The 27596-nt window shown below is 32.6% G+C and overlaps 2 protein-coding genes across 5 annotated transcripts in view; one reads left to right on the forward strand and one right to left on the reverse strand.

Moving 5' to 3' along the window:
• The window catches only part of MMS19 (mms19 nucleotide excision repair), a 54856-nt gene extending 38226 nt beyond the window's left edge, over positions 1-16630 (forward strand). Inside the window, exons 15-21 of the mRNA XM_051219159.1 lie at positions 5140-5206; positions 6248-6313; positions 7765-7984; positions 10838-11386; positions 13438-13514; positions 15026-15202; positions 16292-16630. Coding sequence (XP_051067571.1) covers positions 5140-5206; positions 6248-6313; positions 7765-7984; positions 10838-11386; positions 13438-13514; positions 15026-15202; positions 16292-16519 — 1384 coding nt within the window. The 3' untranslated portion in view covers positions 16520-16630. The remainder of the gene's footprint in view (positions 1-5139; positions 5207-6247; positions 6314-7764; positions 7985-10837; positions 11387-13437; positions 13515-15025; positions 15203-16291) is intronic.
• Positions 16631-16712: 82 nt separating this feature from the next.
• Positions 16713-27596, reverse strand: part of PPP2R3A_1 (Serine/threonine-protein phosphatase 2A regulatory subunit B'' subunit alpha) — a 42694-nt gene continuing 31810 nt past the window's right edge. Inside the window, exons 7-11 of one of the 4 annotated variants that reach the window (XM_051214405.1) lie at positions 24711-24797; positions 23868-24162; positions 22138-22522; positions 17781-21292; positions 16713-17447 (exon numbers count right to left, since the gene is read on the reverse strand). In XM_051214405.1, the coding sequence (XP_051067575.1) occupies positions 22142-22522; positions 23868-24162; positions 24711-24797 (763 nt within the window). In that variant the 3' untranslated portion in view covers positions 16713-17447; positions 17781-21292; positions 22138-22141. Of the gene's footprint in view, positions 24163-24710; positions 26375-27596 lie in introns of those variants that run through there. The other 3 variants (XM_051214406.1, XM_051214407.1, XM_051214404.1) reach the window with 3 other exon arrangements.

Consider the following 27596-nt stretch of genomic DNA (forward strand, 5'->3'; position numbering starts at 1 on the left):
CGGTTACTACTCATACTACTACTCTAGTCCTTGTTCTGATATTGTAATCTCACTGCGCTAACAAGTTGTGGCAACTTAAACCAATTCACATATGTGCTAGATTCGACATTGCTTATGACTGATTTTTCGACCTTATCTGAAATAGCTCAAAATCATTTTTTACTTTTATTCGTAAACCATCTCGAAATCTTGAATTATATCAATATTATTTCGTAATTTTCATTTTTCGACTTTTTCGTTTCCTTCGTGCATTGTGTACTCTTTTTTTTTAAAATTTAACTTCGATAATTGTTATTGTTCTGTCTATCACTGAGAGTTTTCTCTTTTAATATCACCTCACAATTTTTCAATGCACTGTTAGAGTAGTATCAAAAATATCCCTCGTCAAGTCTCTAGAGCCCTAGAAACCAAGAGAGATTTTATCCAATTATGGTTGAACAGAATTTCCACAGAAACTTCTAGAAAATACAGAATCACGTGCCATGGTTTTGATTGGGTGTTCAACTATACTGCCATTATATTTAGTTAAATTCCAGAAATTTTCAGATACCTAAGTTCAGATGTAATATTATAAATATCCACGTTTTCCTGTACATAAACCAAACTCGGAGTTAATCATTTATTCACATTTCGCGCCTTCTCTCTAGTATTCTTGTTAACATGTAGTAGTTGGAGAAATCAGAACTGGCTAGAAAGTTAGTTGTCGGTTACAGGATTTAGCATACATAATACCAAATAAACCAACTGTTCAATGGTCAAAATTGTTTCTTCTATCCTCAACTATATATTTGACAATCCCTAAGATCGAAGTACACCATATATGTTATTGGTGAGTATAACTCTATAGGCTCACGAAGTTCACGTTTGTGTTTTACTTGGTGACGATCATTAATGTTTTATCATATACAACTTATTGGTACCTGCTAGATAAGCGAATAAATGCAGAAAAGGTGAAACTTTAAAAACTAAACTTTAATGGATTATTATGCCTACTGTTATTAGGTATATTTATTGGAATATTTAATTTACGATTTCATTTGATATTACCCTATTTGTAATTTTTTATTGAACTCATTTAAGGGGTGATATGTATTGTACTGTTCATAGATCATGCCGTTTGTTAATTATATATTTGTTACTCAGTTTTGTATCACAAATGAATGACCTAGTCGTGCATAGTTTATGATCTATTTTGTGGTGCGTTGTCTTCTTGTAATCGATGTATGTTATTGTTAAATTTTCTGACTGAACGGCTCATTCGGTTTCCTAAGCTCTTCTAGTAACTCCCAGGCTAAATCTGCATGGCAACTTGAACATGAGAGAAAAAGAGCAAAATATGGAAAGATCGCTGTATTCTAAGGTTAGTTTATGTACAGAAAACCGAAGGTATTTATAGCATTACAGATGGCTTTAGGCTTCTGGAACCCTTCTATACATATTAGCAGGATAGTTGTCCAGTCAAAAAGGTGACACGTTACTCTTCACCTTCTAAATGTTTCTGAGAAACTTCTGTTCAATACTGATTGGATAAAATGTTTCCTCACGTTTTCAGGGCCCCTTTGGACTTTTTTCGAAGAGTTTTCTGGGTTTCCACAACAGTTATATAATGTGACCTTTTAAAAATCATAAGAATACAAGGTACTATGATTAGAGATACAAAAATTATGTCGGTCAATAGGCTTTCGTATATCCGGTCGTTGTCGGTATTCATTGGAGTTATTAATTAAACAAGTCATTAGCATTATTGGTGTAAAGTAAACCCATCACTACTGGACTCAATGGTTTAGTAATTTCATTAAGTGGGCATACTAGTGTAGTGGACGCTACTAGCAACGATGTTTGTAAGTAGTGTGTAGCGGGATGCAGTGTCAAAGTTGCAACAACTGTTGAACAGAGTGAAGAGTTCCAGTGGATCGGGAGCACATGGTTGGCAGAATACTTGAAGATCAGACTAGAAGACAGTTCGGATGGCAAGGCACACTGGCAGATGCAAATGAAGGGTTGAAGGCTGTGTATATGTATTATGCAAATAATTTGTAACTTCTCGCAGCAAACATATTTATCTCCCGTCTGTTTTCGTGTTTTACTCTAGTACTTACTTTTTAGTGACTTAGTCGAAGCATAGAATCCTCTGATCACCTTATGCAACAATGCAAGCGTGTTTTGAATGTGGTTACATCTCTCCAAACTCAAAATCTTGCTTCATGATTGGCTCGTGTCGAGGCTTCAATTATTATTGGTAGGGAGTGAAATATTTGATGAACTTATCAATCTCTTCACTTGTCGTCAGTCGTGATGACCTGGTGTCTGGCGAAATCTCGGCACTGATTCAGGAAGATAGATTGTCCCTTTGAAATTGCGTCACTTGTGGCGTAGGCGAGACATCCGCCTGTCAAATGAATGACAAGCTTACCGTACAGCAGTGAAACATGGCCACTAAAATCGAGGATATTCATGGGTTACTAGTATTCGATCACAAGCATCTTCGAAACAGTGCTCGCATATTTTGGGGCTACCGAGTAGTCAGTGTTTGAGTTAGGGATAAGAAACTAGGTATGGATGGCAAATAGATTGACGAGGTAGTAAATCTTCATCAACTGCATTGTTTGGGATATGTGTCACGTATGCCCAACCACTGCCCACCTCGACGGGCTATGTTATGTGGTGTAGGAGCAGGCTGGATAAAATATAGGGGCAGCCAAACCAAAACGTGACATTAGTCCATGAAATCATTTACAGCTGAATTGGGCTGTGCTAATTTGTGTAGACTACGTGGTTGAGATCCACGTGATTATCATAACTGATAGTAAGAGACTTTGAATGATATGACTCGAAATTGTTTGCAATGGCACATGTGCATTCATTTTATCTTCCTCTAAATTCTGAGCTAAATTTCTCACGACTTGTTTTCGTTTTTATTTCACTAATTTATATTTTCTTAAACCGTATTTTCAATGACTAATCTTTTCAATCATCACTAATAATGTTACTACCTTTCCCGTTCTAGGATTTAACCTGATAATCTCATCTATCGATGCTAATGAGGTATGACGATTTGAACCGATGTACATACATACCAGGTTCCAAGTTGAGACTGACTGACTCATAAAGAATTGAACGAATGCGTATCCTAATTAGTGGTCTCTCTTTTTTTAATTCTTGTAAACTTAGTCTCTAATTAATCCCTCATTTTTCTATCACTGCTAGTGACTATTGAACTAAATTGTTCATTCGACTGTATTTAATGAGTTGTATCCTCATATAGAACAGATTTTTTTTTAATTAATTCATAAAATACACCAAATTTTTTGTTTTATTAAACTTGAAATTTGTGTGGTAACTAATATGTTGTGGAGGTTTTTTACCGAAAAAAAAACTGAAGGTCAACAGCAAAGTAAAAAGAAAAAATAATATGTTCATTCATTTATTCACTCAACCTACACTTATTTTCATTGTATGTATCCTTAAAGCAAAACAAAAATCGATAAATCCTTATGATGAATTTATGTTCAAATGTGAATTATGATTGATTAAATCATTACTCTGTTTGTTTACCTTTTTTTTTTGTTCGAATATTTAATTCTGTCTCCCCATACTCTCTTCATTAATCATAAAAATGAAGTTCAAGGTGTTTGAAAGAGGAAAATATCGATGATTCATTTATAGTGAAATCATGAACCGATTGTAAATATTTAGAACTTCTATTATAATTTTAGTATCAAATGTCAGTTATCGACTAGGTAGGAACCTGGCGTAGCGTTATATGCATGAACTCAAGTCTCCACACCTCAAATGTACATAGTTAAAAGAAAGCTATTAACGGTAATGAAAACTGAATATTAGAATTGTTATTCATAATTATTGGAATTAGATATAAAAGAATGGAAAATATGTATTAATTATAATAAAGCTCAAAGTCTCAAAGATTACAAATAAATGAGGACATGTACACCAATATAACAAATAATATTCTATATCGCTTAATAATCTCCAAGCATAAACTACATAAACTGCAAACAAATGATCTGCTGATGGTAATTATCAATGACTTCAGTGAGTTTAACTGTGGACTATTCTGATCGCTTAAAGTCTTTTTCGAATCTATTATCATGGCCAGCATACACATGTTCAACACCAACTGCAGTCCACGTGTACTGCATACATGCTTCAATCGCCTCAGTCAACGAACATTCACAACTTCATCACTTAATTCATTATGTTTACTTTATACCTTACACTTTATCCCAACACTACTCACTTGATGTTTCTATTATATCTTAATAATGGATCGATGACACGTGATGGAATTTTAATTGCCTATATATACTTTCTATCATTGGAGGTTAAGTTTACCATTCTAAAGCAATACAGAGGAAACTGCTCTATGGGATACTTTCTTCACAGTCAGACAGGTATCGCGCCTTTCCCACAGCTGAGAAAGTTATCAAAGGCTAAACTAAATTAACTTGGTGTATTCAGTCACAGACTAACCCACTAGATTTGGTGATACTTCTAAAATAAATCTTCATGACTATAACTAATGGAATTCGGTCTCCTGGTGGAGCATCATCCATACTGATTTCCAGAGCGAAAGAGAGAGAGAGGTAATCAATAATATAAGTCAGTAATCACTTGAACATCAAATGTTTTTATGCATCAATAAAAAAATCACCTCTTTAATTACTCATAATCCATTTTATCTTTTTAGTTGAGCCTATTCGTAATATTTTTAATGCTCAATAAGCCTTTTATCCAACATTTTGGGTGAGCGCTACATAGTAGGGTCCAATTTTTATTCCAACCGTTAATGCTTACGGAATTTGCTTCTCAATCGTATGTTTAGCTCTAGACCCTTGAAATAAAAATTATAATGAAAATCACACTCCAATATTTAATACTCTCATCCACTAAATGAACTGCTAAATAGCTGAGTGTCCTTAACTCAACATTCTTATGGAATATTGAGACGTTGCAAAAAAACTCAGTGATATATTTCTTTTTATTCATCCATCAGCTGTGCTGATGATTTCATTCAGAATAACGATGAAAACTCCACGATCAAACTATCCACCTCAGAGAACAAAACTCCACCATCTTATTTAGTTATTTGTTAATTTTTGTTTTGATTTTCTTCTTTAGTGAACAAACAAAACTTTTTCAAATTTATAAACATTACTTTGATCAAACGGATCGTAATCGCCTCAAGGTTAGTTAGTTAACAGATTTTATGAATATACATTAAGCTTTCACATACATGATCTCACATTTTCAATTTTGTGACCGATTGACAGCGAACTTCAGTTTATGAGTCTGAAATAGTTGCACGAAACACTTAATCAACCTCTACATTCCTAATTCAATTTTTCCGTCCAGTGGATGGACAAGAAAGAGGAGATTTTAAAATATTGTTTAAGGGAGTATCGAGAGACAATGTATTGAGAAGTTACGGAAATACACGAAATATTTATAACGGTGAGGTAATATGAACTCATTGATGTTTTATTTTCGAGATTACCATTGAAAGGACTGAAGGTATACTAGGGAAAATATATGCTTTAAATGTTCTACATATAATCACTGAAAAGTCATCTTTCTGCATCATTAATTAAGTCTAGGAAAAAATGGGACATTTGTTCGGATCCTACTCTAATTAACTCTCTGAAGAGCTGTTCTTACTCATTAAAATACCTGTGATGATCCTTAGCCGACTACGTAATTCTGTGTGTGGTAAATGAGTTATCTAAAATATTTTTTAAAACATACCACTTTTCATGGAAAAGTATGGAACTTTTTAATTAAATTTCTTCACAAACTGTGAAATCAACTATAAACCTAGTAAAAATAGGTCCAGAAAACAATGAGCATTTCACATTCATGTGTCTTTAGGTGACCGAGCTCACAATTGTCAAATGAAGTAAAACACATTTTCTTCACTTAAACGTGAAATAATAATAATGGCAACATCGTTCTTTGTTACTTTTCAACGTTGGAGATCAAGTGATTTTTATTACTGTAATCAAGCTATTTTGTCTCTATCAATTTGCTATTCTTTACACTTACCTGGTTTTTCTAGGGAAATAAAAAAAGTAGAATTCACATTCATCAACTCAGCTTATTTTGATCTCTGATGGATCAAACAGTTATTATTGTTACTGAAATCCAATTCATTTGTATTCAAAGATGATTAATTAGATCCCCATGGTTTTTTAATTAAAAAAAAGTTGTATTTTCACTGATTGTTTTTCAGACGTATCCTGTAACTCTTGGATTGTTTGCAATTCTATGTGGAATTATTGGTGGATTAAGACCGGAGGTAAGTTTTTATTGTTAATTTAGTTCGAATTGGTCTAGATTATCCACTTATTGGTATTTTGACTGGATTTTAATCAGTCTTAGTTGGCATATGTTCACCGTAAACGGATTGTTTTGATATAGCCGTTTTGGTACAAGTTAGTAAAGACTAAATGAAATTTTCTTTGCAGTCGATTCCAGGACACGCTTTTCATTCTATTTAGTATTATTCAACTGGATGCACCCGCTTCCCGTTGCGAAACTGAGTAGCCATCTGGTCTCATCAGCTAAGCAAATAACGTCTTAGCGTTTGAAGTAAATGGCACTAGGTTCAAACGCTGGGGTGAACATCAACTCTGAGATCTAGGTAAATCGAGCTGACAAGTCCCCTATAGAACGAAATACATGTTCTGGATTCTATTGTTAACCACATTCCAGCTCTTTTATTCTCATTTGTTTGTTGTCCATTATCGTGAAATATCATTATCGTGGTAATCTCAGTGTTGTTTGAATATATATACTTCAAAATATGGATTATTCGAACAAACAATTGTTTTCGATGACTTCATCCTCAGGCTTATCAATTATAAATTTATAATTATTGTATTGCAGTGTCCATGATCAAACATGAGTAGTGAATAAGTTAAAAGGAATGAAGCCATTCTGGTCTTATATTATATCTAAAGAATCAAGATCATAACAGTTCCTTTATGTAGTTAAAGCTATCGAGGTGAACTCCAGAATTAATTAATGTATCCGAAAAAAAGTCTATTTTCACTCTGCTCTATTCAACTTGTTTGTTAATTCGTATATATTTCTTATCCATAATTACTATGAAAATAATTCGCTTAGTGCATAGTATATTCACATGATTTAATTATTAGTTTTATTGCCTCAGTTAACTTGATATAGCAATTATCCTACTGTGTATCTTATTTTATGATGTTGATTGTATTTTATCACTTTGTAAAAAATTTTCTTATCCCTTTGATAAATGCCTTTTCGAATTGTTAAATAACACGTTTTAAATGTTTTTACGCTGTTACGGATCCAATAGTTTATCATTTCTAACATGGGACTTATTTCTGTATGCATCACTCTAACTATTATAATACGATAAATATGAATTTATTACTGTCGCACCCGATGATAAGTGAGTTGACAACATTCTTCTTTTTTTCTACCTTATGGAGATCTTTAGACTCTGCATAAATGTATATAAGCATGTTTACCTACAGGAACCTTGTTAAATTTTTTACTATTTCTAAAGAGTTAAGCTATATCATCTTGGCAACAATTGAGCATTTGAGTTACTACAATGACAACGATACAACGATTTCACAAAACCGTTTAACCGGTAGTAGCCATGGTTAATGTCTACAAGGAACATAATCAATACATGCTTATAACTTGCACATAGCAGGAATTTCTTTTATATATATTGTATAACTCAGCTTTATCTGCATTATTTAGTTTGTAAACTCTGAAAATCCAGTTCAACTGTTGACTTGGATTATGGATAATATCCAAACGATTCTATGTACATCTTCTGCTGCCCCCACTGTCACTAACACCATCAATAACCCTTCAGTGCCATCATCTGTTGTATTCTGTTATTCAACAACCATGTTGTCATCTATTGCTCAAACATATGCTTCTGTATTGAATAAATCAAATGATACTTTTGCATTAGGTAAGCGGTTCTTTGATATTTCCATCTGTTTTTTTAATGGAAAAGTAAATCATTGCGATTGTCCTCTCTTTTTCAGCTGGAATAATTCTTTTTGAGTAAAAGTTAAAAGTAGTGCGTATTTTTAGTAGGATTTAGATTACATTTCGTTGGAGCATGTTGATCGACCCATTTTAACCACTTAGCGCTAGTGAATCAATGAAAGAGACTAGAATCATTCTATGTAAAAATTAGCAATCAATCAGCATTTATCTTATTGTATCAACTTACCGTTAGCTTGCTGTATGGTTTTGTAATATAATTTCTTTCCTGTTCAAGTTATATTCTAATCTGGGGACCAGTCAATTGGATTAAAATATTTCCAAGCAATGCTAGGCAATATAAGTAACTGGGCCAAATAAACAAAATTTAACAATATAGAAGTCACTCGCTAACATTGTTTATTTTAAGCATTTGATATCGGAAGTAGTTACCTGAGTAATCATAAACCTACCTTGTTTATTTGTTGCTAATTTCAAAATGTAAATGTCGTTTGAGATGGAGTTACTCGCATTACTAGGCAATTTTTTTAACATGTGCAACCACTGCACGCTATTTTATGTAAAGACAAATTTTTTATTTTTTTATGTATTCGATTAATCTCAATAAATATTCAATATGACAAATTGGTCACTACTTCATAACCGATTACTATATAATTGCATAATTACATATAAATTTTGTAACATTGTATCTTGTCCCCATTCACCCCAGAATATCTGTTTACAACAATTGAAACAAGTATCTACATTGTTGCACATTGAATAGTATAATATCTTATCGTATTTGATATGATTGTTACGGTCTTCAGTTTTTATCTATATTCACATTATGGAACTTTACAGCCCATGTATAATGAGTTCGCTTTACGTTTAACATCTGGCCAGTAACAAAGTGACCGAAAAATCCTAATACTGCTATTCCAAAACAGCGCCCTTTATCTTCAATAACTATTCCAAAGTCGAAAATCAAATAAATCTTCTTTTATGACTCAAAAACTCGTAGCATTATTTGCATTCATTACATACGAAACAAATATATGAAATTATAATTTGTGTACGACTCAGTCATTAGAAATACAAAACAGAACAATAAGTGCATAATTGATTAACGACCATTGCTAACCGATATATATATATATATATATATATATATATATATATACCTGGACAAGATAACATTCAGAAAACATTGATAATTAAGTAGACAAATTCAACATATTTAAGTTTATCTATATCGCGTAGTGACGTACATGATAATCAATTAGATCGCGCCATATATGAGGAACTGACTACTCTTGAAATCATAAAGTAATTATTACTCCTTTAAAGATGTTAGACAGAGTTGTCGATCCACGCCACTCTTACGAGCTGCAAACTCCAAATTGAAGTGAGCTATGAGAATTTCTTTACAAACGAATAGTGACTTGTTCTATTGACCTTAAATTTGATTGATTGACGTTTACTTTTGTTCTACCAATGTCTGCATATGCGTTTTGATTGTCTTATTTCTTGACCTTATAGTTATTCATAATTTTTTCAGTTTCAACAATAAGGTCAAGGAAAAAGGTGATCAAAATGAACCTACAGATAATAACGGAATAAGTATCAACGTTAACTTCAGAGTTGACAAAGCAAACTGCTAATCACGCCTAGCGATTCTCATAGCTTACTTCTGTATAACGTTTGTCCTAATTATCTGTTATGTCCTCGTCTTTTTATTACTTATACTTGTAAACAAGGAACCACTACAATTCTCACAACGCGAAATAAGAACACATAGACTGGTACAAATGAAGATATAATCCATCCAAAACACGACGACAACCCTAGAGGAAAATGCACTCATTTATATTTTAACTTGTATGATCATTTTGTACGAAAAAGTCACATATGAAATTATAGCGAAATCACACGCTGCATGTCATTTTAAGGATAGTTCACGTTAATTTAATACAAGAATATATCTTCAATAGACATCACACTAAAGTAAATCAATGTTATACTGAATAAAATGGCACAGTGAAAAACCATCATATTGAACTAAAAAATGGAAGTAATGCTGAATAAAAATCACGAGTTAAAAACGTTGATTTGCATTCTCATCCCATCATATCATGATAATGTTGTTTAGAAAAACAATGAAATCTTGGTTACTAAGCCACTCAGTCAAGAGTGAACGATGTCAACAAAATTATTTTGATTGGTTACGTATTTTCTCCTCCACTATAAGGAGTCGGGAATCAGCATGTGTAGTGTAAAGCTGTTCAATGTTTCTTTACGTTACATAGTACTTCAACTAATGTCACCAACATCAGACAAATTTAAGAATGAAATGTTCAACAATAAAATAAACCATTTTTTCATGGAATAGCTCATAAAATCAAACTAAATCTCGCTATTGATCGTGAACTGCTACTGACCACTGAGTTTAAAGTATTTTTGTAGATTTTGTTCGTTTCTTTTCAGTAGTGGTCTCTAAATCATTCAGCTTTCAACCAATAAGTCACTGGTTCAAACCTTGCCTTTTCTACCCCACTTTAAGCCCTATCCTTAGCCCCCATATATACAAAAGACGTAAGACTCAAAACCCGTGCTACGTACAAATGTACTTGATGATTTACACTTATTACTGTTATTATTGTTCGAGTAAATTGAGTATTTCATACACCAGGTGCTCATCATTCCAACTGTATATTATATAAGATGTGCTCCTGTAATAAATAAAGGTTAACAAGCACAAACCTCCCATTCATTTCCTAGTGTCATTTTGATTATCCTTTCTAGTTTGTTTGTTCTTTTTTTCTTCTCTATACAGATATTACTAATCATTTGTCCACTAGTCTAAACTACTTTTGGTCAATAACAGAACAGAATAATTCTGTTGATTTGCATACATTCATTTGTTTTTGGCTTTTATGGTCGATTCGCGGTCTATTGGCTACATTGAATGTTAGTCTTCATGGTGCTAATAATGTTGACAATAATAACAATGATTATTATCATAGAAAGTGGTGTGACTCTCTTATACAGTCAATTTTTCTTGATTTTAACACAACTAATCACGATGATGGTGATGATAATTGGATTTGCACTTTTGAGAAAAGTTTATCATCATCATATGGTCGTATTCTCTGTTCAATCGATTGTTTTAAACAAGCTGATCAAATACTTTTAGACTTAGGGATGAAATCAATTGATTGTTGTTTAAATAGCTTCAATCATTGTCGTATTACAGATTCATATATTCGAAATGTTTTGGAGTGTATTCATGAACCTATTTATAATCTAATTCATTTATTGATCAATGTAACTAGACTTCAATCACTAGATTTTGAAAAAAGTATCTTGTTCAAATCGTTTCGAAGTAGGTGATTCAAGCGATATTTTGTTTATATCTGTATACACTTTTAAATTTAAAGTGGACGTTATGGTTTTATTTTTTGATGCCAAGTGTTCCGTAAGAAAAGTGGTTTATATATTGTGCATACTACTTATACTGACAGATATAAGTAGTATATAACACCTACCTACCACCAGTAGATTGAGTTGAAGAGAACAGAAAGAGAATCAGAATAACAACAAAGTTGAAAGAATCATGAAGCATGCAAAGGAATACTGATGGGAAATGTGCAAATAATGTATTCAGTGTACGCTTTTCATATTTTACGTTTGTTCACTTTATATATACTGTCTCATTCTATATATCATCATTGTTTGTACTAACCAGTAAGACAAGTTAGGTAACGTTGTGGGAAATTCCACACAGTGTGAGATATGGTCTAAGTTATGCTGGAAAGATATGTATTGTTCAACTGTTTTGGTAGTGACTGGGCGTATTGTCTTATTCTTTCATTTTATTTACATGCAATTGTTGGCATAATATGGGACTGAATAATAGCTTCACACAAAGTAGTGTGATCGTATTACGAAGAAGTGGAGCAGAGAAAGATCATAAAATTAGAAAAAATATAGGAATCGAATTCGAATTTCATAGAAGATAAAATTACATCTCATCTACGGGGACTCATGTTTCTTTAATTTAGAATATTAGTTACAAACAGGGTGCATTTATGGGCCATTGGGTTCCAACCAGTTCTATGCAGTTATCTTCTTTACTACAGCAGCGTATTATAAATTGACCACTTCGCTTATATACTACATAGCTCCAAAGATAAAAAACAATAATCGGGTATTACATTCAATGAGCATCATCAAACCAATCAAACTGGTGTCTCAAGATCTTGAAATTAATTGAGTTACCACCATTGCTACTGAATACTATCAGCTCTTCATACTGCAAGTAATCCTACGCATTCTTTACTCATAGGAGACATAGTTCACAGATATAATATTTAACTGCTCACTCCAACGCATTGTTAATCTAATATTTTATTGTGATAGCCCCGTAAATAATGACCAGAAGCATAAAGAGTAGAATAGATAAGTAATAATTAAAAGGGCTATATCAAAAGTGACATCAGACCCTTGCTTTTTTAAGGGAACGAAAATATAGTAATATAGTTGTAAACTACCAGAATATTAATTTTAAAAGCTTTCCAAAATGTCTTAGTATGTTTTTTTTTAATTTGGCCAGCTTTTGAAGCATTATAATCATACATTGTTTACCACTAGTTTCCCCTTTCAATTTTACCACACTAATTCAATTATACTGCATTGTTTGTTAATTGTGTACAATTTTGATGCGTTTTTCAAGTGAACATATAAACATATATTGATGATAATTAATTTAACTGTGAATAACACGTGTTTAAATGTTGATTTGTATCCTGGTTTTTACTAGTTACTAATAATATGACTTTGATCAGTCAATCACTCGGTTATATACAACTTTGAACCTGGTGCAAATAATCTACGACCTGTATCACCACCGTTTCATAATTTATATGACGGAGAAAACTAAGCATACAGAATATAATGTGTTCACTAGTGACTAGTTTTAGGAGGTAATTCCCTAAGTTTTGTTGAGAAACCGTGACCGTTGGGGCTCAACCATACCGGTTATGAGACAGTTGGCACATAGAGTCAGTTTCTCAATATTTTGAGATGATTGAGATTAAGCAAGTAAACCATTGGATGCCAGCTTAGTTATCCAAAGACTAAGCACTCACTCTAAGACGCGCAGGTCCTAAGTTTAGTCTCAGTAAGGTTGTAGATGTGCTCTTTTGAGGAGTTTCATACTAGTACGAAACGGCTGTTCAGTACTCCCTGCTTTTCAATAGTCATTTAACTAAAATCAGTCGGCAATGTAAACTATAAAACATGGAATATAATCAGAAAATAACCAATAACATTAAGTAATAAGAAGTACAATTCGACAATGATAGTAATAATAATATCACTAATAATATTTTTTTCTGTTTCCTCCTTTCCATCCCACTTTTTACATGTTATTAGACTCAATAGTAAGGTTTTATTTGAATATGACTGTTCGATTGCCTAATGAATATCTCACTGATCAGTCAGTAAATAAAGTAAGCGTGTTTCTAGTGGTGTATTCGTTTTATTCTCAGTGATGATTTTTTACGATTCATTAAACAAGATATAACATTGTATTTTGTCATGAATTAATTCCACAGATTACTGGACAAGGTGTTATACGCTTTTTAATGACCCTTTCTTAATTCTGCACACTATTTCGCATAGGACAGTAGTACACAGCACATTTATCACAAAATATGATAGTTTCAGACTCTTAGTTTAAATACAATGGTTGAGATTTTCAAATCCATTCATTTAGTAATATTATGAGATAAATTGTCTCACTTCCAGCTTGAGACCGTGTAGTTTTTTCATATTCATTTGATTAATTTTGATAGTCAACTAAATTTCTATTCTTTACTAATCTTTCATTTCAGTTCTATTGAGTTGCGAATATATATAATTCGCTGAGAATAACTCAAATCTCTATCTCATCTCTTAATAAGTAATAGTTGACAATAAGAGTAAATTAAAATACTCGTCCTATCCGGAAACTTTTACAGTCACATCAGTAATATTTAAACTGAATATATTTGTTATTTAAGCGTGCAAGTGTATAAATTACTTTAATCTACATTATTATAGTACATTTATATTGATTAATCAGCCAATTAACTGGACGTTTCATTGCAATACTTGAACAGTTTAAAACTAATATGCTACTGACATGTTTCACTAAGCTACCGCTTTTACTAGAAAGTAGTTACATAAGGGCTTTTTTGTCTTGGATTATGCAGCTCTCAGTTATTATCAATAGGTTAGTAGTATCTCTTGTTATTTTATGCTTTTGAAGAGTCTTGTAGATATTGTTTCGCACTATAATTTTTACTCGTCACAGTTTCATCTCATTAGAAGTATCACCAAAAACCATAGAGCACTTGACAGTTGTTTCATCCTAGTGTAAAACTTTACAGTTGTATGTACTCATGACTCCACTAGGAATCGAAATCACAATCTTCGGGCCTTACGGTGAACCCTTAATTATTAAAACTTCTGGACCAACGCTCAGTTGTATAATTTCAGCTTTAATTTGTTATATAACTCGACGATATTCCGATCCCACTGATGATAATTGTTTCACCAAGGTGCTCCCTGATTTTCAATAGTACCCTAAACGATATTTAGATTGAACTAAACACTATTAAGTCAACATCTCTGTAAAAACGGAGAGCTGTTAAAACTCTTGAGAAAATTATGCCGTTAAAACAGATTAAATAATTGGTTAATAAAAAACATGAACCATGAGTTTAGAAAAGATATTCTTGATTACCTAGCTCAAAATTGTCTGTAGTGGTCTATTCAAATGACCTTTAACTCAGTGGATCTTTATATAACTTACCAACAGATCACCCTTTTATATTATCTCAAAAAGGAGGATACGTTTCCCACTACTTGCTGATTCAATATGCATATATATATATAATCAATAAGTTTATCACTAACAAAATTTGTATATTCATTTCTAAAATGTCATATCGATGTCTTCTTTTACATTCTCACTTAGATAATACCATCTGCTTTGTTCGCCATCACATCATCTAATGTTCACTGTCAATTAGCTGGTTTGAAGTTTATATCAATAATCTTCAGTGATAACTTGACAAAAAACCTTGAATTACGCAAGATTATCTCAGAAAATCAAGCTGATGATCTATTGGAGAAATTGCCAAAACTAATCCAGGTTTGTTCTAGTTGTCTTTCTTTACTAATTTTCTTTATCCGTTTATTACCTTGTTGCAGATGAGACGAGTTTCAACAGGACATTTTTAGCTGTCGTTTGAATGAGACTAGTTTGATTTCATTAGAAAAATTAGCTTTTTTGTGATAGTCCAATCACATAGTATGTATGTGTGACCATTTTAGTTACCTTCTAACCACCAGAGGGAAAGTCCATTCTATATTACTTCGTATTTATAAAACAAAGCCTTCAAAGACTGGTAATATACGTACGCTGTAAGTATTCGCTCATTGATGCCTTCAAACCATCGCGTACGTATTAATAAAACCACTTAACATATAACTTTGAGGTTATTTGTGAAGAAGCTATAAATCGTTAATATTTTGAACATTTGTGAGTGTTGTTTTTCTTTTCTTGTGAATATTTCTATTTGATTAAATGATGTTAGTTCATAAGATGACAACTACCCCAGTATACTAATTTATGACTTGGCAGCAATAAATATCACATTGTCCAACCCTCCTTATTGAATAAATTCTGTCAATCAACTCTGTGCAGTATTCGAGTCTGATACGGATACACAAAACTTCTTATATGCAAGACCCTATTGCCTGCTTAGTGAGAAGACTAAGAGTAAAGTTAATTTATTGGTGTAAACGGAATCATATATATATATATATAAATTAGGAAACGAAACAATCTCCTGGCCAATAACGTATGCTTGTCATCAGGAAAATTCTGATTGATACTGTTTCAAATATACCAGGTAATCACTAGTCTTCGCCAATACATTTCGTTTCAACGCTAAATCCTTGGAAGCAGTCAATCTGTAAAACACTATACTAACCGCCCATTGATAATAACACTATTTGTGATACCAAACAAGTATTTACATTTCTCGAGCATTCTATATGATATGATTTTATTGGCGCATATCAAAAAGATTAATACCTGAAGTTTAGCAAGGATTAGTGTTCGTTTCTAACCAATCAAAGTTAACTGTAAGTTCTTTTCAATCACTTCACCTTATTCTGATACATTTATTTATCACTACTTACTGAAGCTTTCCTCTTGACTTAATATTTAATCAAGGATACTGTAGTGTTTGGTCAGGAAAATGAACAAAATATCAACATTTTAACTTGTTCACGTTTAATTATCGCTCGTTGTCTGTGCAGCATTATAAAATTATTTCCGGAACAATTGATTAATCGTCATCGTGATGTAAATATTCTACCATTGTTAGATCAATTAGTTGATGATCCCAATCGATATGTACGTATTGAAGCAGTTCAAGCAAGAAATTTATGGTTGATCTGATTATTTGATTTAATTATTGAATTACTGATAAATTATAAAATCCTAACACGATGTATATGGTTACTTGGTAAATTACATCAATGTATATAGAAATATATTCATTTATATTTTTCAGATATTTAGTTTTCTAAACTGTTCTGTTACTTTAATTTGAAGTATATATATGGTTCAGAGATGTAGATGGTTGACTTACAACAATCAACTTCCACTGTTTTTAACGACCTGTATTTAACTAAAATATTGAATAATATTGTAACTGTGCTCTACTCACGCTCGATACTGTTAAACTTTGAATTTATTGGGGTCTACAGTAATTCCTAGTAATGAATGATTGGAATTCTTCTAATGCGAACTCCATAGCCTGGATGACTGACCTGTATCGATTGGATGTATATTGATAGTTATTACTGTAAACTATGAATTGAATAGCGTCATTAAGAACATGAAGACAGTAGATAATGATTTATTTGACATTTAAAATAAATCAAAATGAATATGTAAATACATTAATTTTTATGGGATTTACATTGATTGACAGTCAGATATGTACACATTAAACTGAATAGTAGTTGACATTAATTAATCATGTGAACACATATTGACAAAATTATAATTTCAATCCTCTATAAGCGATAGATACAAACGACTTACTAATTTATATAATTAAACCTTCTTAGGATGATTGAAAATAATTAGTTTCGTATATCACTTGCAATTTGACCAGTCAAGTCCTTGCTCACCATATCTTGGTACACTATACTTCAACAATAATTCTCAACACGATAGAAAATAGGAGTTGGCCAGTTCACGAGAAGCATGATATTCAGCAAGACAAATTTGAAGTAAAACAACTGGATATATGTAGTAATAATAATACATGGCCATGGGACGTAATGGAATTAGCAAACTGGAACTGAATAGAGTCAATCTATTGACAGCGTAGGTCGTTGTGTAAAATATAAATCAGAAAAGTGTTGTTAATGCAGAAAAGATCTAACATTTATTTACAGCAAAAACCTGAGTTATCTGTAGACCTCAGCATGTACAAATAATATTTAATTCTTTATTTTGGTTCCATCTTTTTTATTTGTGATGTTTTGACATTCTTATCAATTAAAATAATGTTAACAACTTGGCTTTTTTGCTATCAATAATTTGATATAATGGTTACTATAATATGAAATTTAGTATTAGTCAAGTGAACTTAATGAGTTATTGATAATTACATAAGTCCGAGAAACTTAATTGTCACATTACTTACTTACGCCTGTTACCCCTCATGGATGAGCACAGACCGCCCACCAGCAGTCTTCAACCAACTCTGTCCTGGACAATCCTTTCCAGATGCTATTCATTCTTTTGATTTCTTCTTCGAATCCCCGACACAATATGTTCCTTGGCATTTCTCTTCCGTTTCCCTTCAGGATCCCAGGTTAGCGCTTGTTTCGTGATGCAGTTGGGTGATTTCCACAATATATATCCTATCCACTTCCAACGTCTCTCCCAGTTTCCTCCTGAGCTGGAAGCTGATTTCTCTCCCACAGTAGGCTGTTAGTGATGGTATCTGGCAATCGGATATTGAGTGTCTTGGGTAGACATCTGTTTATAAATAGTTGTACAGTTTTTGATGGTTGTGGTAGTTTTCCAAGTTTCAGCTCCATACAGTAAAACTGTTTAGACGTTCGTACTGAAGATTCTGATTTTGATATTGTTTGACAGTTGTTTTTGGTTCCATATGTTCTTCAACTGTAGGAATGCTGCCCTTATTTTGCCAATCCTTGCCTCTCCTATGTTCATCGATTATGATGACCAGGTACGAGAAAGTTCCTACCTCTTCCAGAGTTTCGCCATCAAGTGTGATTGGATTGATGTTCCCCTTGTACTTCGGGATCTTGCATTGTCACATTACAATATTAAAAATTAATCATGTCAGTGTGGTAATTTCGTCATCTATGTACTCACAAATAAATTTCCATTCGACTATGAACAAGTTTTTTTAATCTTATTAAATATTTTCAATTGGAAAATGTATTCAATACTTAGCTAAATCCCTTTTAAAGCCAATTACAACCATTTCTTCGGTAAATAACTATACCTTTCTCTGGAATCGTAGGAGAATATTGAGTTTTACTACTTTTGTTTCAGTGATGGGATGACTACTTATCTATCGTCTGGTCCATATTATCAGTATAGGTATGCACCTCTTGTGTAATGTGTTTCGAAATTCGTTTTCTAAGCATTACCGGTTTATGCACTTGGCTTTGAGTCATATTATTGATGTGTGTTGGTAATACTATTAAGAAATTACCTACTGGCTTGTACTAAATACACTATACACGATATGTTGTGAAGTATTTGCATAAGGGGCAAAGCACTCCGCTGTTTACTCGTAAATCGGTAATCTTCAGCCCCTTCCATCCACGTCCGATTGGCTATCCTGGAAAGACATTGAAACACGACACAACTAACGGGGCGCAATACCCATTTTCGCTCTTTGTGCCTTTGGGTTTCCTTTCAGCCTGGACGCTGTAGGCCACATGAGTGATTATGGCTTCTTAAAGCAGGTAATGTCTTTTTGCATCTTTTGTACGAGTATTTATGCAATTATATAATTTTACATGTTTCTGGAGTTACTGTTGGCTCAACGTCCCATTCGTGTTCAATGTGACGTTTTTGATTAAGCTGTTTAGGTCATCTATTTTGTGTTTTAACGAAATATTCAGTAGGGAATTTATATTCCCGTGAATTTTTCTTTTAGATCTAAAATGTGATCATTTCTGTGGTGTCGCTTTTTTACAGTTGCAAACATTCTACTTCAACTGATATCGGGAAATTTATATGGGAGATTTCCTATTCCTTTTATTTTTTGTTTATTTTACTAGCTGTGGGTGTATGCACGTGGTCATGTGAGAACATTTCGAGAGAGAGAACTGACTCCCCACCCTCGGCCGTACCAGGTCATTTGAGGGCAACTATGCTGGACTCCATCATCTTGACTTTCTTGCCCAGAATTAGTCGAGGGCATGTTTTTGTAGCAATTTCAGCTTTATGATTTCATTATCGGGTATGTATAGGGTCAGAGGTGATTTCAAGGTCAGGGAAAACATCGAAGTTAATAGTAAAATCTGATAATCGTGCAATCAGGTTTAAGAAAAGTAAGGTGTTATTTTCTTAGATATTTCCATAGAAATCGACCAGTCAACGTTTTTTCGCTGATTTCGTGTGACTTCACTGAAAAATTATTTGGAATCGCTGGAAATTCCACGTATCCTCTCCCCTTTTGTCTATTATTGACTATTATATAACCAAATTTCATCGCTACTGTATTATTTATAACAATCCGTATGAATAATAAGTGTGTAACCAACCAGTGCGGAAAAACAAACAAATAAGTAGACAAACGTTTCAGTATATTTACTTTCTCAAAGATGAAAGCACTGAAAAATTAATTTAATAATTTTGTGAAGAAGTCTGATAGGAAAATTGGGTCATGGGCTTATGATAATAATAGTAAATACGAATAATAACAGTTTATATACTTCAAAATACAAAAAAGGTAACTTCTCAGATTTATTTACGATGTACGTGTCTGCTTTGCGATGAGTAGACAAATAACGAGCCAAGAAAGTAAAGGAATACTTGAATTCACTTTTGGAGAGAAAAGAAAATCAGGAAGACAGTGTCTATTCAAGGCACAAACATTTATGTTTCAAACGATTCTGGTTTTTGGCTAAACTTCAGTTTTTTACGAATAGCAATTAGTTAATTCGAATAGAGAGATCAAAATTATTCAGACAATAACGATGACGAAATTGTAAGTATTGTGAACACAGTTGAAGAAAGTAATGTAAAGAGAAGTTGAATGTTTAGTATCCGTATACTACAACATATTGGTATATGTGCGTTTATTTGTATATTGTACACGCGGAACCGAATATGATTGTCATTTTTATCCACAATTGTCCATCTTAGGTAGTAACACTATTCACGATGTTAATGATATCATGAAATCTGCAGGTAGATGATTATGGTGAATACATATGTTTTAAATACAAAACAACAATGAACATGATAAACTCTGTTATTTTCCAGTCGCTGTTGTTGTTATAGAATCAGTGTCACATGTAAACGTAATACAACATTCTCGTCACCCCTAGTTTGAATTTCTTAATCGTTAATACATACAATCACCAAGATTAAAAGTATACACATATTCAAAATCTTAGGGAACAGAAAACGATAGAGAATCGAAAACGACAATCTGATCACTAACATCGAATGTAAAAAGTTTTAAATTAACAGAACTGAAAGAATTTGTTGGCAATCTTAAATCAACGTTGAAGAGATTAAATTCTCCTTAAAAATGAAAGTGTTATCACAGACACATAGAAAAAACTACAATAAGATGTATAGGACTGTAGAGACTAAAATATCTTAAAGAAATTGAGCATGCTATGAAGCCAACCGAAAACGATAGTCAATAAAAAAAAACAATTAAGAGCTGAATGTCGAGAACATATTAAACGATGGAAAAAGTGAATGTATATGCTTTTTTTGTACAAAATGAGAAGAACTTAAATGGAACATCCCCCCCTCAATTGTACACAAATATTTACTGGTCACTCTGTTATTAAAAATTATTTGCTGACTGATAAGATCGGGTAGAAATTCAATTGATGTGGTGATATATCCCAACTTCCCATAGAAATGCTGGTTTGTTTTTGTTTTTTATCAATTCCAATTTCCCAACTTTAACTCATAAGTGTAGACGACCTGAGGAATAGGAAAAGTTTAAACATTTAATTTTTTTGAAAAAAAAATAAACTAGTTTAAGGACAAAATTTATGTGAACTAACATGACAACTATCAGGAGAAAAATAGTTTAGAATCTGTACCTCATCACTGAAAGAAACATCATAAATGGATTATAAATACCTTTTCCTTATGAAACTCAACAAATACAAATCACAGAATAGAGTGAATTGTCCTGAAAAACAACATAAAATCAAAATCACGATTCTCTGCTTTAATTTATTACGTTAGTAAAGCAAAATATTATTCGAAAAAGTCCAGAGGGGTCGTAAAGACGCTGGGAAGCATTTTATCCAATCAGCGTTGAATAAAAGTGTCTCGGAAAAATCCAGAATGCAGAGAAACGTGTCGCATTTCTGATTGTATGACTACCTATCCTGCTACTATGCTTAGCATGTCTCCAGAAGCCCAAGGCTATCTGAAACACTATAAACACGCTTAATTTTCTGTATATTAATTAACCTTGGAGTAAAGCGTTCTCTTCACGCTTTGTGCTTTTTCTCCCATGTTCAGGTTGCCATCTAGATTTAGCCTGGGGTTATTACAAAAACTAAGGAAACCGATTTTAGCGTTCAGTTAGACTTATCAGAATGTTGAAACAGTTACATGGATCAAAAAAGAAATGTCTAAGGATCGATGAACTCAAAAATATTTCAAATCTCACATAAAGATGTAATCAAGTTGATGAATCTCAAAACAACCGTCGTGAATAATTGTTTTTCTATCTAAGTAACTATTTTATTAAGCAAAAAATAATAACAGGCAAACAAATTCTGATTAACCCAAATATTCAACGTAAGACTCACTCACTCACTCCCCAGCTCCAACAGTTGATTCCAATTTGATCAATTCACTATTACCGATAGACTCAAGTTTATTAGCCAATCCACATGATCCAACATTATCTTTTCGATTGATTTTATCATTTTTATTTACTAATGAAATAACAGTTGAAGTGGGAGAAGTTACATTGTTACTATCGTTGTTTTTCTGTTGTTGATTACTCCCAGTTCCTTCATCACCTACAGCTCCACCTTGTTCCTCTTCTTCATCCTCCTCCTCGTCATCGTCTTCATCATCATCAACTCCATCATCTGGATTACCACCACCTTCAACATTGACTAACATTTCATAGGTTTCAGCTGCATAACGATCCCAGTCAGATAGTTCATTGAGTCCTTCTTCAATATCCTGTTATGATTTTTAAAAAAGATCCATCTTTTTAGTTAAAATCAGTAAATATTAACATTTATGCATCATTCTTAAAGAAAAATAATTAATAATTGTTTCTTTCATCACAACAAAATGTTGTAATAATTCTATCATATATATAACTGTTATGGATTATAGCATAGTGGAAAAGTCAGACTAACTTGTTTCTCATTTATTTTCGTGAACATCTAAAAATAAAAATATATTCTGGCTTATATTTTATGAAAGTATAATCATCACTAATGATATACTACTACTACAACAACTACTACTATGATATCCTAGTTAACTGATTTAAACCACTAATTGAAAAAAACTATTGAAGTGACATAAATATTAGAAAGTTTGTCCTTGTTATTGTTCATCTTCTAGAAATGGATTATATACTAGAGTTTTATTTTGAATTCAGATTATAAAACTATGATTCTTGATTTCACAAAATCAATTAATTTACAATGTACAGAGATTTGTTTGATTGGCTTCGAGTCATACTCTAATATGAGTATTAGTGATACTATACGTTCGTTAAAACTAAACTGAAGAGGAGAGGAGTTCGAATCTATGATTAAGTAATATAACGCTAAACATCTTGAATAACACAGATATCATTTGAAGGAATGATTTAACCTACTTCAAATCAGTCTAATAGTAAAAGCTACATAAAAATCTTGTAAATTAAAATTAGATTACAAAATTCTTAGTCTTAGACTAATGACGCAACGCAGTGATAAACCTAACAATCAATGGTGACATTGAGCGTGGCACGACGAGAGTGGATCGACCACACTTGTCACACTTTACATCATCAATAGCATATTGAGAAAAAAATGCTAGGATAAAAAGTAAACAATTACGAAACCACAAAATCAGTGGTAGTGAACAAAACCAAACACATAGGATATCGTTTGAAAATAATTGACACATCCATAACTTTATAAAAAAATAATAAACGGTTTCGAACTATGCTGCGTAAGGTGTTGAACTACTGATAAAAACTACACAATAGATCAATACTAAAATTGACTTATGCCTTTCTTTCTACTAACTAATTTTCTCTTCCTGTATTATATCCTTATATGCAATCAATTTTATGTATTACTACCATTGAAGTAACTGCTTCTATGAATTTGGTGTTCATCTTGTTGTGCTAATGAGGTATGGCAACTTGGACTGATGCATATATGTGCCTGATCTTATGTTGTAGCTGGCTGACTGACTAACTAAACATTTGTGTCATCTGAATTAAACTCATTGTTTTACAATAATCGAATTTCAGGAACAATCATTTGGAAAACTAATTACATAAGATTTTGGTATAACTTACACGTAAATTAGCAAATGGATCACGTTGTTCATGTTGTAAATATTTTGGTAAATTAAAGAATGTATCAAAAAATATATGACATAGACGACATTGTTTCATATCTGATAGTCGAATTTTATCGGTAAGTGCTGGTTTCACCATATCCAAACATTGACATAAACAATCTTCAAATGATATAGGTTCAATCCCCATTTCTTCCATTCGAGCTAATTGTTCCGAGTAGAAATATTCTAATTCATACATTGACAACAGACCATCACCGTCTAGATCCATACATCGAAACCAATATTCAATACTAAAAAAAATATGAAAAATGTTAACAGAACAAGTTATTTTTTGTTAGCCAATTACGAGGAAATTCTAATAGTTACCTTCGTTTTGAAATATGTTCAGATGACATTGTCTAGAAAGACAAATAAACATTCATAACTAAACCAATCAGCTCAAAGAACACAGCACTTCTAAAAAAGTACAAATATAAATGTTCTGAGACATCCCGCTATCCTAGCACTAAATATTTTTAGAAGGTGAAGCAAATTCAAACCAGAGATCTTGAAAACTCCTTTATATATATATATATATATAAGTTTCCAAGAAGCCCGAAATCCTACTGATACGTTTTTTCCTCTTTATGGGATAATTATGAAAATAAATTTCTTTTAGATTCACTGCCTTCACTTGGACTTGAAAAGTGGAAGACTGTAGAAGTTATTTATTTATTTATTTATAATAATAATAATAATAATAATTTATCTATAATATTAGGAAAGCAATCAATTTGTTTTATAAAACATGAACTGGAGAAATACTTGATGTATAGTTAGGCATAATATAAGTGATTACCTCCGAGGATGATGTTTATCTTCTTCAGCCAATAGAAACCAAACAAAATCTGGATAAGTCATAACACCTTCTTTAAAAGCTGTTCCTCTGAAAAAAAGAATACGATCGTATAGAGAAAAATCTTGTTGAAAATACAATTAAATTTTAGTATTATAAATCATATTGAGAAAAATAATACATATATTGCTTTAATAAATGAAAAGCACATACATACTTTGATAATGGTAAAATATCAGTTGAATAAATGGAACAGTAGCTTGTTGTTTACTGCATTGAAGCTCTTAATAACTAAACTATGTAATGTGAATCGAATTTCGGTCAATGTCTTATCGGCTATCACAGTTCTTCTACCCTTTAAATATCTTAAATGACTGAAATATTGGTGTGGGAGGATTTATAGGAAAATGCATCTAAAGACATATATATTTAAGACATAATACAAAACTTACAAATCATGGGATTAAATAAGTGAGTTTATTTTGAGATTCCATGGGCTATTATTGAAACATTTTATTCTGAGATAATGTATAATATTTGAAGCTTAAATGGATAAATTTGGTGTTATTGAGTTTTATCATTGTTTAAACACATAAATATTGGTACAAGAAGGCAGCAAATAGATATGCGACGCATAAATCATTCAATTTGTGTGAGGGCTGAGATACTGGCCGAGTGGTTTTCTTAAGGGGTTACACCCGGGCCATTCGACCTGAAGATCTGATCCACAAGCCATTGGAACAACGTCAGATGTATTCTCATGGTAGCCGGTGACCAACGATTGGTTAATACTCCAATTGTTCCCTCAGGATTCTTGAGCCCATGTGCACCACTGGTTTGGAATCAGGTTTTTCCAACTCCAATAGGTAGATCCGTATCTACCAATCCGGTTAGAGCGCCGAGCATTCGCTTTTTGTCCTCTCGATTTCGTAAACAACAGCCCCACTGCGAGAAGGTAGCGAGTAGGACTTCTATGGTAGTGGTTGTATGCACGTGGTCAGGTGAGAACATTTCGAGAGGGAGAGCTGACTCCCACAACTGTTGCGCGTATCAGGGCGTTTGGGGGCCTTAATCTAGATGGTTTAACTGTGGAGCATTCATTGTCGTTTCGGACGACATCCCCAACGTCTACTTCATATAAAGTTAGGTTTCTTAATTATTTCAAAAGTATCAAATTAATTCCTTTTATTGATCTTGTTTGAGATTGATTATCTTCACAGGTATTGTGATTTTCATTTGTCTTCTTGTAGATTTTGTTCTATTGTAAATTGCATTGATTTTCAGTAAGGACAACTATTACGCATATCCGTAGCAATTCAAACAACAAATCAAGTACTTTTATCACTTTTGTATATTATATGCATTTTTGTTTTACTGTGCACAACACGGTACAAGTGATGAACTGAAAGAAGTATTGATGCAGAAAACAATCCGCAGATATTACAATAATGTCTGTTAAACCATCCTTATTGGTTTAATTCCATTAATTGTCATTAGAAGACACTAATACATATGGAATGCTTAAAAAATTAGATTAAAGTATTTGTGACTAACTGTTAAGTCAAGAAATAGTATGTTGGAACCATCAGTGAGAAAAGATGAAATTACAACAAGCCAAATGACATTAAAAAAGGGAAGGGCCAATAATCACTAGTTTTCCAATCAAAATAACAAAAAACAGACTATATATATATATATATATATATATATATATATATATATAGAGAGAGAGAGAGAGAGAGAGAGAGAGAGAGAGAGGCGCGTAACACATACAAATACTTTCATACAAGGAGGTAGACGTATTAAAGGAAAATAGTTGTACAATTTTCACTAGTTATAGAAATACGTTACATATTTATGACTATCAATAAATGAATTTTACCATAATGATTATAATAAACGAAAAAGAATAAATCGATTCATTAGTTCGACTTTACATCAGTCTATGGTCATATCAGTAAATGAATTTACTCAATGAATAATCCTGTGTGTATGATAAAATGGATATCTATGACTAACTGAAGCTGTGCTAGTAAAGTTAAGAAAAAAGGTTCAATATATTTGAACATTATTGGGTCAATTTTATGACTAAGATCATTTCAGTATTTTATTAGAAAATAAATTGAAACATTATAGCAGGATTAAGTTTAATGACATTAACGACTTTCAGTTCGAATCATTTAATGAGATGTACACTTCTTGAGAAAAGTACTCAATAGGTAACAGAAATCAGTGGTTGGGATTCTTGTATCGATTTTGAAATCTCTCAAGATTTACTACTTTCGTGTTGCTTTTTCAAATGTGACAGTTTGAACACATCCAATACTTGAAGTTCATTAGTTTGATTATACATGGAATATTATCAGAATGGATGTTTGTGGAGATTGTAGCAATTTAATAGTTGAATTCATGAGTCGATTCAAGCTACATCACCATTGATAACCTGGAAGCACTAGACGGTCGTTTCGTCCTAATATGGGACTCGTCAGAAGTGTGCATCCATGATCCCACAAGACAGACTTGAACCCAGGTCCTTCTGTCTCGCGCGAGAACGCTTCACCTCTAGACCACTGATCCGATATTCACCAGTGTTATTGTCTAACTTCAACCAATCCAGGATATTGCGCCACCGTTCACCTTTGTCTTCAGTGAGTAACTGCCTCACAATGGACACGGTTAAGCTCCGATGGTCACGACTTCTCACTATAACTCCAGGAAAAACCCCTTGAAGCCAGTCACTAGTGAGCATATGACGATCGTGGATGTGCACTAGTGAGGAGTCCCATAGTAAAACGAAACGGTCATCCAGTGCCTCCAGGTTTTCCATGGTGGTCTAGCTTTAATCGACTCATGGATACAACCATACATGGAATAGTCACGGACACACCG

Source organism: Schistosoma haematobium, chromosome 2 (assembly GCF_000699445.3).
Source record: "Schistosoma haematobium chromosome 2, whole genome shotgun sequence".
Classification (NCBI taxonomy): Eukaryota; Metazoa; Platyhelminthes; class Trematoda; order Strigeidida; family Schistosomatidae; genus Schistosoma; species Schistosoma haematobium.